General features: G+C 41.5%; 1 protein-coding gene across 1 annotated transcript in view; it reads left to right on the top strand.

Moving 5' to 3' along the window:
* The window catches only part of SUCLG1 (succinate-CoA ligase GDP/ADP-forming subunit alpha), a 31,180-nt gene extending 19,075 nt beyond the window's left edge, over window positions 1–12,105 (top strand). The window contains exons 5-9 of the mRNA XM_004742301.3: window positions 61–118; window positions 3,194–3,277; window positions 4,820–4,971; window positions 10,118–10,306; window positions 11,862–12,105. Of these exons, the coding sequence (XP_004742358.1) occupies window positions 61–118; window positions 3,194–3,277; window positions 4,820–4,971; window positions 10,118–10,306; window positions 11,862–11,888 (510 nt within the window). The 3' untranslated portion in view covers window positions 11,889–12,105. The remainder of the gene's footprint in view (window positions 1–60; window positions 119–3,193; window positions 3,278–4,819; window positions 4,972–10,117; window positions 10,307–11,861) is intronic.
* The last annotated feature ends 1,559 nt before the right edge of the window (window positions 12,106–13,664 follow it).

The following is a 13,664-nucleotide window of genomic DNA, read 5'->3' as shown; positions in this document are numbered from 1 at the left end:
TTGTTGTGTTTTTTTTTTTTTTCCTTCATTTTTCTGAAACACTGATTTCCTTTCCTTCAGCCTGGAGAATGCAAAATCGGCATCATGCCTGGCCATATTCACAAGAAAGGAAGAATTGGTATGTTTCTTATAGATTAAAAAAAAAAATTCTTTGCTCTAAGCTCAAAATTCACCAAGAGAATTTGTGACAGTGCAAATGTAATTTATTTTAATTAACCGTAGTGGAATTTACCAGGGAGGTCTGTAGTGAATCAGTTCTCTATCCTGCGTTGGATGAGATTAAGAATCCATAATAATTCTGCAGAGTCAATGAAGAATTTTTTTGGAGTTTTTGAAGATTCTTTTCCTGCTCAGCATGTTTCTTTCATGTGTTCGCATGTATTGGTAGTTTATTTCACTTTACTGCTAAGTAATACTATGTTGTGTGATTCTGCCACAGTTTGTTCATTCTCCTGTTGATGAGCATTTGGGTGGTTCCAAGGTTTGAATCATTATGAATAAGGCTAAGGTGACAATTGTGTAGAGGTCTTTCAGTGGACACATGTTCATTTCTCTTGGGTAAAATTCTTAAGAATGGAATCACTAAGTCATAGGTTTGACGTATGTGTAGCTTTTTAAGAAATCGCCCAGTAGGGGCACCTGGGTGGCTCAGTGGGTTAAAACCTCTGCCTTTGGCTCAGGTCATGATCCCAGGGTCCTGGGATTGAGCCCCATTGAGCCCCTGCTTCCTCCTCTCTCTCTGCCTGCCTCTATGCCTACTTGTGATCTCTGTCAAATAAATAAATAAATAAATAAATGAAATTGCCCAGTAGTTCTGTGAAGTGGCTATTCATTTTACATTTCCACCATCAGTGTATGAACGTTCCAGTCCACATCTTTGCAAACATTTAGTATTCGCAGTCTTTATTTTTAGCCATTCTGCTAGGAGTGAAATGTTGTCTCATGGTTTTCATTTGACTTTCCCTGGCAACTAAATATGCAGAGCACTGTCTCGTGTGCTTATAGGCTATTTATATAGCTTCTTTTGTGAATTATCAGTTCAAGTTTTTTGCACATTTTTTATTGGATTGTCTTTTTATTGTTGATTGTAGCGAGGGCTTCCATAAATATTCTGGGTATAAGTCCTTTGTAAGTATATATACATGCTTTGAATATTTTTATTGTTCATCTTTCTATAATCTGGTCTTTCAGTGACTTTGCCTTGTCGGATATTACAAACTTTCTCAAAATGTCTAGTGAAAATTCTTGTTTAGTTCCTCAAGGAAATAATCAAATTAACATCGTGGGGATGAAGAGGAGCTCATTATCGTCTGGCATAGATGAATGTCCCGGGGCATCTGGGTGGCTCAGAGGGTTAAGCCTCTGCCTTCGGCTCAGGTCATTATCTCAGGGTCCTGGGATAGAGTCCTGCATTGGGCTCTCTGCTCAGCGGGGAGTCTGCTTCCCCTTTTCTCTTTGCATGCCTCTTTGCCTACTTGTGATCTCTCTCTGTCAGATACATAAATAAAATCTTTAAAAAAAAATAGTTTTAGAAAAATAAAGTCCTGACTGCCTACTTCTCTTTCACCGACTTGGCTGGCATGTTGGGGTGCCTCAGTGTAGCCTCCTAAGTGTGGAGGTCTAGGAATCCCTTTGGCCTTTGCCTATGTGAGTGAGGGTGGAGGCACAGTTATTTTCTGTAGTGTTAAGTTAGTACAGAGTGGTTATTATATCAAAAGTTTTCTGTTTTGGGGTGCCTGGGTGGCTCAGTTGGTTAAGCGTCTTAACCTTGAGCATCTGCCTTCAGCTCAGGTCATGATCCTGGGGTCTTGGGATCGAGCCCCACATCAAACTCCCTGCTCAGTGGGGAATCTACTTTTCCCTCTCTGCCTGCCGCTCTACCTACTGTGCTCTTTCTCTGTCTCCAATAAATAAATAAAATCTTAAAAAAAAGTTTTCTGTTTTGCTAGGTTGTCCTTGGTTCTTTTGCTAGAGTGAGCAGGGTTTTGGGGTAAACTTTTTTCCTGTACCCTTCTGTTTGTGGGATGCTGGCTTCTTTGGCTCTGTATCTGGGATGCATGAAGCAAAAGAAAACTCAGGGAACTCAGCAGTGTTTCATTCCTCGAGTCTCGAGGTCCCTAGCACTTGCCCAAGGTTTTTAGTTGTACTTTCAGGAAGAAGAGAGGAAAGTAATTCTACTTTGCAGAAGCAGAAGTATCCTTATTAATAGGTATTTTTAAGTGCTAGCCTCTTTTACTATAGATACTTTAAGAATGACAGGAGTAATCTACCCTAAAAACATGACTGTCTTTACTGTCAGTGTATGCAGTTTGCATTTATGTAATTTACATATCATTTATATAATCACATGAAAGCCCCTTAGAAGAATGATAACGTCCTGGTGTTCACTGGTTATTACATTGATCCATCACCAGACTAGAATAAATAAAATAGTTGTTTTTCCCAGTAATCTAGGATGTTGAGTGGACACCTAGACCATAATCGTACCATAAGAGTCAAGTAGGAAGAGTGGAAAGGAGACTAGACAATCATACACAAGATGTACAACTAGGAAATTACCAACTATACTTTGTTTAAACAAAGCTAAATGTACTGAATGCATAGGTAGGTAGGTAATACCTACCCAACCTTCTCAGTTATGAAATGAGAAGTTGTAAGGAGACAGTGTGTAGATGGAGAGAAAGCTCAGACGATAAGGCAGAACTGATGAATGAGGCAGATGGGGCATGGTGGTAGTGATGGTCATTTGTCATGAATTAGGGTCCAGTGATTGAATGACCTTAAAACAATTGGAATTAGGTTTTGCTTAAGAGGAAGGTTGTACTCCATTGAAGGGTTTTCAGCTTTGAGCCATTCAGGTAAGTATTGAGCTCCTTCTGTGTAGGATCTGTGTTAAGTACTGTGAACACAGGAGTGGGGAGAAGCAGTGTTGTTCTAAGAGAGCAATCGAACAGCATTCCATAGGGTACTAGCAGTGCCGAGATATACGTCTTTCAGTTTGATCAGTTGGTGCAGACAGTCTGGTTACGTACACTCGAATTCATAGTGAGAAGCTAGGTATTTATGCACTGATCTTACACTTGTTGATTTGGATGACAAATTGTGGAATGGATTCTTTTATATACTTGTATCTGTAACATGATAGACTATGATAGGGACACAATCTAATATTTTAAAATTCTCTTCCTTTAAGGTATTGTGTCCAGATCTGGCACCCTTACTTATGAAGCGGTTCACCAAACGACACAAGTTGGATTGGGGCAGTCTTTGTGCGTTGGTGAGAGATTTTTGATAGAATCATGTTATTATAATGCAGTAACTTCATTGAATGAGTACAGTAATAATTATTGTTTTGGTTATTTGCAGGAGGTTTTGATAACCATTTTATTAAAAAAGATGTTAAGATCTTAAATTTATTTAGCCTCAGTATGAGGCACCATCCTTTATTTTTAAGATTCATGGTCTAAGGATTGACTTGCACATGTTGTGGAACAAGCATCGTGGGACACGTGCCCTGAAGAGCCTTGGTGCCTGAAAACGTCACTTCCTTCGCTTGTTATGAAGAAATGTTTCTTCATGTTAGGGCTTTGATTACTATAATTATCATTGTTCCTATAAGCTATCATTCAGTGCTTCCTAGTTACTGAATTCTTTGCCATTTGTTATCTTTTTCTTAAGGCAACCCTGAGGCACCTGTGAGCTGAGAAGTTGTACTATTACAGCTTTAGTCGTGAGAAAAATCTACAGTTGAGATCCCCAGAACTTCTCTTTTTGCTACATTATATTGCCTACCACTTTTAAAAGTTGCTAGAAGTGAGGCAGATTTCTCATTTTTATAAATATAGCTTCAAATTTTTAGAATAACTGTTAAAAGACTTTCAAAAGTAGCTTCTCATATAGTAAAATATGAAATAAAGCCCTGGACTCTTTTTATTAGGATTCAGACCCATAAAATCAATATTGGAAATAGTAATTGAGCTTCTCTATGTACAAAGTATAATCTTAGCCACAGAGTAACTTAGTGTGATGGAGAATAAGGAAAGGTTTGGAACAGAATTGCAAAATTCATATTCTCCAGCTTCTGTCTTTAATTTGCAAATTGCTGATACTAATGCTTATTTCACAGAGGGGCTGGAAGAATTAGGAAGTGACAGGTCTAAAATGTGCTGGGGCGTGTACTTGATATACAGTTGGCACTCAATAAATGCTGCTACTCTTCCTCAGCTTAGTTCTTCAGAGGTGCATTGAGAGGTAGGAAATCAATCCTGCCTTAAATGTGTGTGTTTGTGGTCTCACTCACCTTGGATCTAAGGGAAGAGGGGTCAGTGTACACTCAACTCTGTCTTTTATTGGGACTTGTGTCTTAAAACTTGCGTGTGGTTTATCTGCAATGCGCCACATCTTATAGTTACTTTCTGCAAAGACATTTGTAAAATGTTTAAATAGAGAGGAGACAATTTTCCTTGCTTGCAACATAGACACACTTTTTCTTAAAATGCCCATTTTAAAAGAGTTGTTTGGGATTAATTTCATGGGAGGAAGGAAGCTTGACAAAAGAACAAAAACAAAAAGAAGCTTGTCTTTGTGAATATCTGAAATCAGCTACGATTTACCATTCATGTAATAATTAGGAACAGGAATAAACGTAGCACTTTGTGATTTTTTGAAAATATTAAATGCAAGAGTGATGATGCATTTTAAAACATTGGTAAGAGTGGTAGACAAAGTAAGAAATGAGTTGAAACAACATTTCTTGGCCTAATTTGTAAGATTCATCCTTAAATTTTCAGCTGATGTTGGTATTCTTTGACTTTTTCAGGCATTGGAGGTGATCCTTTTAATGGCACAGATTTTATTGACTGCCTTGAAATCTTCCTGAATGATCCAGCCACAGAAGGCATCATATTAATTGGTGAAATTGGTGGTAATGCAGAAGAAAATGCTGCAGAATTTTTGAAGCAACATAATTCAGTAAGTTTGGGTTTGGGTTTGGAAAAATATAGCTCTTCACACACAGTTGGCACTTGGTGCGCTTATCAGGGCCATGCTGCTGTTGAATCTCAATCTCCTGCCGTGGCTTTCGCAGAGGCTACCGGCCACCTCCGTTCCTTCTTCCTCCTCTCTGTCTTCTTGGTCTTTCTTCTGTTTGTTCTCATATTAATTTTTCCCTGGATGTACTTTCCATGGCCGGTTCCTTTAGTGTGAATGGTATAAACATCATACTTCATGTAGTTTCCAAGGCAGAAACCTCAGAAGCATCTTTTACTTCTTTCTCTTCTGTTTCCACCTGTTTACCAAGCTCTATCCTTAGTAGTATGTTGAGAATCAGAGCGTTGTCTGTAATTCATCCCTCTGCTCTGGTTTGAGCTGCCATCTTCTATCCCCTGGACCATGTCAGTAGTTTCTTCTGAAAATCTCAACTCCCGTTGCTCAGCCACCACCTCTTCCTTCTCTCTGAGGCCATCCTGCTCCGGCCACCCAGATCATCTGCCCTTCTGAAACACAGACATGGGCGCCTCTTACCGCCGGGTTTTAAACCGTGACAGTTTCCCATCACACGTAGGATCAAGTGTGGACTTAGCATGGTATTCTAGTGCCTAGACACCTACCTCTCTGACTCTCTTCTTCACGTCGTGTCCCATCTGACCTTCCAGTTGTTTTTATTCTCAGTTGCCTTTGCTCATTCCGTCTGCGAGGCATGCTTAATATCCCATTCTAGCCTGTATCTGGGGCGACAGGGACTGTTGTACCCTGGTGCCCAACCCATTCCCTTCACACATTAGACACCAGTAAGTGGTGGATACAGAAAGAATAAAGTAGATTGTCAGGAGTTTGGGGTAAAATGTTACTAGAGTCTCTTAAATTCAGAGAAGCTGTAAAGTTTGAAATTCAAGTAAAAATGGACTTCTTTTTAGGAAAGATTCGGGTTAATGTGACATTATGCTATATTCAGGTAAATTTTAAAATGTATTTAGGCTCAACTCTGGATCCCTTGAGTAGCTTAGAATTTAGTGGAGAAAGCTAAGCATATATGTTTTATTTCATTTGGCACATGTTTTCCTATTCCTGGTTAGTTCCTGTGGGACGAATTTTATTTTTTTATTAACATATAATATATTATTTGCCCCAGAGGTACAGGTCTGTGAATCATCAGGCTTACATATTTCACAGCACTCACTGTACCACATACCCTACCCAGTGTCCATAACCCAGCCTCCCTAACCTTCCCCCACCCAACAACCCTCAGTATGTTGTGTGAGATTAAGTCTCTTATGGTTTGTCTCCCTCCCAATCCCATTTTATTTCATTTGTTCCCTCCCTACCCCCAACATCCCCGACCTGCCTCTTAGATTCCTCATATCAGAGTGATCATATGATAATTAACTTTTTCCGATTGACTTATTTCACTTAGCATAATACCCTCTAGTTCCGTCCATGTGGTTGCAAATAGCAAGATTTCGTTTCTTTTGATGGCTGCATAGTATTTCACTGTATATATATACCACATCTTTATCCATTCATCTGTTGATGGACATCTGGGTTCTTTCCATACTTTGACCATTGTGGACATTTCTGCTATAAACATTCAGGTGCACGTGCCCCTTCAGATCAATATATTTGTATCTTTAGGGTAAATACTCAATAGTGCGATTGCTGGGTCATAGGGTAGCTCTACTTTCAGCTTTTTGAGAAACCTCCATACTGTTTTTGAGAGGCTGCACCAGCTTGCATTCCCACCAACAGTGTAGAAGGGTTCCCCTTTCTCCGCATCCTTGTCAACATCGGTCATTTCCTAACTTGTTCATTTTAGCCATTCTGACTGCTGTGAGATGGTATTTCACTGTGGTTTTGATTTGGGGCGAATTTTTATTAAGGGCCCACAGTGTACAAGATTCTAGGTTGAACAGGTGACATAAAACACTTAGCACAGTCCCTGGCACAGAGTGAACACTTAGTAGTGCTATCTGCTGCCACCACTGCTGTTTTTATTGTTATCATCATTATGACAATACTTACTTGTAAAAGTGGTGTTGTTTAATCTTGACCCTTTGGGTAAGGGGTTTTGTCCTTTTATAAATAAGGCAGCTGGCACAGAGAGGTTAATGACTTGCCAGTGGTAGGTATACAGCAAATGAACCAAGGGGTGGGATCCATCCCAGGTCTGACTCATGTCTCCATTGCATCATGGAGGGCTCAGGAATCAGAATTCAGGATTCTGGAATCAGAATACAGGGATTCTGATTCAGAAATCAGATTGCAGGGATTCAGGAAAAGGGTCGCCAGCCCTGGGCCTCTGCTTGGACTATACTGACATCATTCTAACTGGTCTGTTTCTCATCATTTCTGTATCCTGTTTTCTAATCATGCTTCTTCATAGTCTTTTTAATTTTATTTTTCTCTCCTTAAGAAATTTCAAGTGACTCTCCTTTGTTAATAGGACAGAATATATATTCTAGGTTCATTGAAATCTTATTTCCTTCTAGTACAGTATTCTTTTTCTGTGAGTATGCAGACAAAGTGATCAATATGGGATGTTCATAACTCTCCAGAGCCCATGAGTGAATGAGTAAGTGACTTGTAGAGTCTTCTCTTGAACTCTGTACCACTGTCAGTGCTAGGCATATGGAAATAAGTGAGAACAAAGTTCCTGTGTTCAGGGATTTCATAGTTTGGGAGGGGAACACGCAGGAAATGAGTCACAGCCGCTCTTCTTAGTGTAATAGTAGTACCTTGTCAAAGGCACAACTTTGACATCCCTGAACAGAAGATGGTCTTCACAAGGGTGTTTGTGGAGACGGTGGGAGGAAGAGTCAGAAGGCTTATGGGGGAAGAGGAGGCTTGATCCAGGTCTCAAAGTTAAGTAGAAATTGGCTAGGTGTCCAAGGAGGGTGGAGAACATTCTCTGCAGAGGAGCAGAGGTGGAGCAGCCTGGAATTACTGGAAGACAAAGAGCAGGGAGAAATGGTGGGAGATGAGGCTGGAGTCAGCAGTGTCAGCCCACGCAGAACCTGGCATGCTGGCACCATACCACAGAGCTGGGCAGTGGAAGCAACTGTTCTAGATCGTTCACTGGCACATAGAGTTAGAAAAACAAAACCAAACCAATTTCCTTTAAGAATGTCCTTGATGAAGCAGTAAAAAGTATTAATTTTATTAAATCCTAACCCATGAGTCCGTATTTTGTGATGAAGTGGGAGGTAAAACACCTTCCCAATTTGAGCTGTTGAACTAGCTGTGTTTTTCATGGAACACCATTTACTCTCAGGAAATTGGCAAGCAAACTAGTTGTTCAGACTGGGGTATTTGGCAGACTTTTCTCAAAAATGAACAGAGTGAACCTGCCATAGCAAGGAAAACTATTTACAGTATTTATTGACTGATAAAATTTGAGCTATCAAGTGAATATTCATAAATCAGAAAAGTTGTTTCTGCCACTGAACTTGATCACTTCCTCCTACTAAAGACTTTGAACCTGATAATGATGGTTATGATTTGTTGATATTGAATAATGAAATGTATCAACATTTAGAAGATGTTCATAACTTAGTAAACCTGTATTTTTCATCTGACTAATGAATGTTAGAAAATCATTATAGGTAAAAGATACATTCAATGGATTTTAAAATAGGAAAGGACAGAAAGTTCATTGCTGTAGTTTCAGATTCCAACATTGCAACTAACCCTAAGAAATTACGACTTGAAGAGGTTTGTGTCATATCAATGAAGAATATCCACAGGCTATTAAAATTCTTCTCTTTTTCAAACCATGTATGTGTTTGAGTCCAGATTTTCTCTTAGTTCAGCCTATTGTATATAGATTGAATGCGGAGGTGAACCATGAGAGACTATGGACTCTGAAAAACAGGGGGGGTGGGAGGTCGGGGTACCAGGTTGTGGGTATTATAGAGGGCACAGACTGCATGGAGCACTGGGTGTGGTACAAAAACAATGAATACTGTTATGCTGAAAATAAATTTAAAAAAATTAAAAAAAAATCAGAATCCATTTGCCTTTTGTTAAATTTGACATTCAAGAATTAGAAAAATGTAAAATAATACCACACTTCTTACTAGAATGTTTTTAAAAATAGTTTTAAGTTTTTATTAAAAAAATTTTTTTTTTAATTTTTATTTATTTAACAGGGAGACAGATCACAAGTAGGCAGAGAGGCAGGCAGAGACAGAGATAGGAGGAAGCAGTCTCCCCGCTGAGGAGAGAGCCCGATGCAGGGCTCAATCCCAGGACCCTGAGATCATGACCCAAGCTGAAGGCAGAGGCCTAACCCACTGAGCCACCCAGGCGCCCCAATATATTATTTCTTTAACTGTATTTTAAGTCTAGAGCACAGGAATCCTTATATTTCCCATGTGGCTTTTTATTTTTAGTCTCAGAATCTAGTATAGTGCTCTTTATCTACCTAGAGGTTGCATATTAGAATGGATTTTTATTAAATAAAACTAGTCCTGATCTTCCTTAGACTTCGTAGAACTTCAGAGGAGAGGGGAACCCTTGGCCATCATTCTGGTTTAGCTATTTCATTTCATAGATGAGGAATCAGAGGTTTACAGAGCTGATGTGCCTTGTCCAAGGTCAACAAGCTTTAGTCAATAGCAAACTGAATCTGGTGACTTCCAGTCCTGCATCTTTTCTAGTATGCCTTACCACCTCATCTTTTTCCTTCTAGCAAATTTATTATGGGTAAACTAATAATTAAGACATAAATTCAGGTTGAAATAAAACAACCTAATCTAGTATCTTAAGTCATTATTATCACAAATTACATAACATGTTTTAAAGTGTGTGTTTTTTTGTTTTTGTTTTTGTTTTTGTTTTCAAATAGAAGAATCACATATATGTTGGTAAAATAGCTTGTGGCCAGTGAAGTTGACTTTTAATATCTAGACAGAAACGTTGCTCAGGATTGTTTCCCCGAGTTCATATGAAAAGTTAAGTCATCTCAAAGGTGAATGCAGTGGTTTCAATTATAGCTTCATGTGTGTGTGGATTTTCTCAGTGAGGATGAGTGGTGGGCCATGCCCACCCTTTCAGAGTTGTGAATTTGAAGTCCAGTTTTGGGCAACTTCTTCATCAGAATGTTTAAAATATCACTTTCCAGGGTCCCAAGGCCAAGCCTGTGGTGTCCTTCATCGCTGGTTTAACTGCTCCTCCTGGCAGGAGAATGGGTCATGCAGGGGCGATTATTGCTGGAGGAAAAGGTGGAGCCAAAGAGAAGATCTCTGCCCTCCAGAGTGCGGGCGTTGTGGTCAGCATGTCTCCTGCGCAGCTGGGAACCACCATCTACAAGGTGAGCTCTTAACAGTGGCCTGAATGCTCTGAAGTAACAGGCATTGTAGCGCGGGCCACACTGGATGCCCAGAAACCGTGGTCCGTCCTTCTGGGCCTTACTGTTTCTTTCTTTCTGATGTGCAGCTTAACAGTCTCTAGCAGCTCCATTCATGTCCCAGGGCCCTTATTGGGCATGACCAGGAATAACGTTCAGATTTTAAAGAACTTAACTTCTTTCAATTTTGGAATTTGCTCTTTTGTGAGGGGCAAAATATGATCTACAAGACCGTATATCAGAGGCCATAAGTGCCATGAATTCCATCTGGGGGGGGTGTGGAGCATTGCCTTGCATTTCATTTTTCTCATTGAGGGCCTTTGGGATAGTAGCTACCCTGATCTCATAGGTTTCTGTTTCTAGGGAGAGGGGCTGAGTGACAAGAAATGAAACCTGGGTGATGAGGGCGTTGATGGGGGTGTTGATGGGGAGCGGGGAAGGGATATCAAAAGAGGAAGGTAGGGGTTTCCAGCCTGTAGCTTCTGGCCCTGGCTGTGTTTGGATGCCATTGTTTGCAGGATGGAAGAGCAACTTCTTAACTGTAAGCTTTGCTTTTCCTTTTTTAATAGAACATAATAGTTCAAAATGTTCTGAATGACTAGGTATCCTCTATAATCTCTTTGCAATGAGTTTTAGCCTGTCTCTAAGTGATCATTTAAGGCTCTCTTTCTTTTTATTTTTATGACGGTTATAGCTTTGACAAAAAAGCAAAGCAGAAACCAGACATAAGCATGTTGAGATCAGGCACAACAAATTGTATCCCAGGAGGGAACCATGTTTTGGCTCCATCTTTTTTGCCCTTTCCTCTCTTCTTGTTTTACTGAATCTTTGCCTGATCCTGTCTTTTGAAATAAGACATTATGTGCCATAGTTCTGGGTGGTTAGTGAGTGTGTGGGGCAGGATGGGGGCAGGAAAAGAGTGAAGCAAATTCTTTCCTTCAATTTGGACACATGCATTACCATTTGGCTCCAGTAAGTGGCAGCAGGCAACTACATATCGGTCGTATTCTGATTTCAGTCTAGAGCGATGTGATTTTCAGTATTGTTTCCTTTTCAGATGTTTCTGAGGTGCTTGACATTCTGTTCAAATCTTAACTGAATCGGCATTTAGTCTCTTGGAGAAACTAAGCAAAGCTGTTTCCATTGCCTTATTAAAAAGTCCAGTGTGGTTCATGTGTGGCCTTTTAGGGTTTGCTTAAGTAGTCAAGTTTGTCAGCTCTTAATAATAATACTGCCGCAGAAAAACAAGTACAGTTCACAGCCTCTCGAGCTCTGTGTTTGGGAGATATAAAGTAGAGGCTGTATATCTAGGTTCGTGAAATTCCAGCTGACACAGCCCAATGTGAAGCTGTTCTGTTGTGTTCAAGCACCCTCAGCCTGGTACATTTCACTTCTGTAATTTTTGGTTGTTCAAAGGATCCTAAATATAAGAGGTTTCAGAATCACTTTGACCGGGAATGATATTTGAATCTTAAATCTTTTTATCCTCTCTCTCTTCTCTGCCTTTCTCTTTCTGAAGGAGTTTGAAAAGAGGAAGATGCTATGAAAAAGGAAACAAGAAGTTCCCTAAACCTATGGAATGAATCATTATGGAAATATGAAGCAGCAGCGGTTTGCTTCTGTTGTCCCTAATTGTCAGCCCGTGTGCCTGTCGCTGGTCTGTCAGTAGCAGGAAGGCAAAATAAGGTTCAGACTGTCCTAAATTGAGATGTTTCCACCTCATTATGTAACAGACAGCCAATAAACCTACCATTTGATTTGAATATGCCTTTGCAGCTTTCCAGTGTTCCGACAAGGCGGGGAAGAGGGAGAGTGGGAGAAACGGAGGTGTGTGGGGGGAGCTGTGTGGGGTTTGATGGGCTCTGTAGAGAACAGCGTAACAAACTTGAGAGAGAATGAAGCTGTAAAAATGTCAGGGTGGCGGCGGTCTCCTTATCTCAGACGTCGAGTGACTCTCTTCGGAATCCTCGTTTTCTAATGGGTCTGGCTAACGGCACTGTATTGCAGGGCAGGATTTTTGTTTTTGTTTTGTTTTGTTTAAAGATTTTATTTATTTATTTGACAGCGAGAGATCACAAGTAGGCAGAGAGGCAGGCAGAGAGAGAGGAGGAAGGAGGCTCCCCGACAAGCAGAGAGCCTAATGCGGGACTCAATCCCAGGACTCTGAGATCATGACCTGAGCCGAGGGCAGAGGCTTTAGCCCACTGAGCCACCCACGTGCCCCCGAAGGGCAGTTTTGAGGATTAGAGCACGTAATAAGCAGCTTCATTGTTGTCCACGCCGCCAGCAGCAGCAGCCCCAGCTGGACTCCAGGCAGAAGCTCACCTGTGTTTCAGCTGAGACATGGAAGGTTGCAGTAGTGCTGTGTTTTTCTGTGGTTCTGCAGAGGGCTGTCCCCTTCCCCCTCTAGAGCCTGCTATTCTTTGCTTGAGATTTAAGACATCTGCTGCCAAAAACCCCAGGAAAATGGTTACCATGCTACTTTGGTTTAAAAGGGAGCTTGTTAACAAGAAGCAATTCCAGTGGATAGTCTCAAATTGTGTAACTACCCTGAAGGAAACAAACATAGGATTAGGGAGAAGGCTCTGAAGAAAGACTGTCTGGGAGAGGCCTTCCCGGGGAGAGGCTATGAGTTGGGACCTGGAGGCTGGGAAGGTACCAGTCACGCAGCAGGCCGAGTGCCCAGGCAGGGGCAGCAGGAGGGGAAGAGCTCACTTTGAGGAGGTAAAGGAGTGCTGCATCTCCCGGGGCAGTGAGCCCTGGGAGGGGCTGGAGGAGAGTTTGGGGGGCAGGGGAGACAGGTGCTTTTGGAATTCCCATGACCATGCTCGGGCTGCTGAGGGCACAAAGGGATTCTGCCTGGACCAAGGGACACATGGTGATGCGCTTTGGGTCTGATGGTCCTCAGTTCCTGCTCATAGCTGTTCCCTCATCTTCAAAGTGGGGATGATAAGCCCCATCCCACAGGGTACCTCATGGGATATGTGAGGCTGCTCTTCATGTGGTGGGCTCGCCTGGGGCTTGGCATTGCTCCTAAACTGAACCTGCCTCCTGTTGTGCTGAGTGAGGGCAACCCAGGCTGACACCCATGGCCAGGGAGGAAGGCACTTTCTGTCTTCTTGGTTGGCACCCCCGCCCCAAGGTCCCTACGAGGTAAACATCACCTTTTGTCTAACTGAGGCTTTGTGATAGGAACACAATCCAGGTGAGGGGCAGGTGACCCTACCGGAAGAGATGCTTTTGAGTGTCCACTCCTGATTCCAGGCAGCTCTAGGCCTGGCTCAGCCCTGTCCTGTCCCCTGAACATCTACCCCAAGACAAC

Source organism: Mustela putorius, unplaced genomic scaffold (genome assembly GCF_011764305.1).
Source record: "Mustela putorius furo isolate JIRA1106 unplaced genomic scaffold, ASM1176430v1.1 tig00000281_pilon_pilon_pilon, whole genome shotgun sequence".
Classification (NCBI taxonomy): domain Eukaryota; kingdom Metazoa; phylum Chordata; class Mammalia; order Carnivora; family Mustelidae; genus Mustela; species Mustela putorius.
Note: the sequence above shows the minus strand (reverse complement) of the source record. Positions and strands in the feature narration are given on the sequence as shown.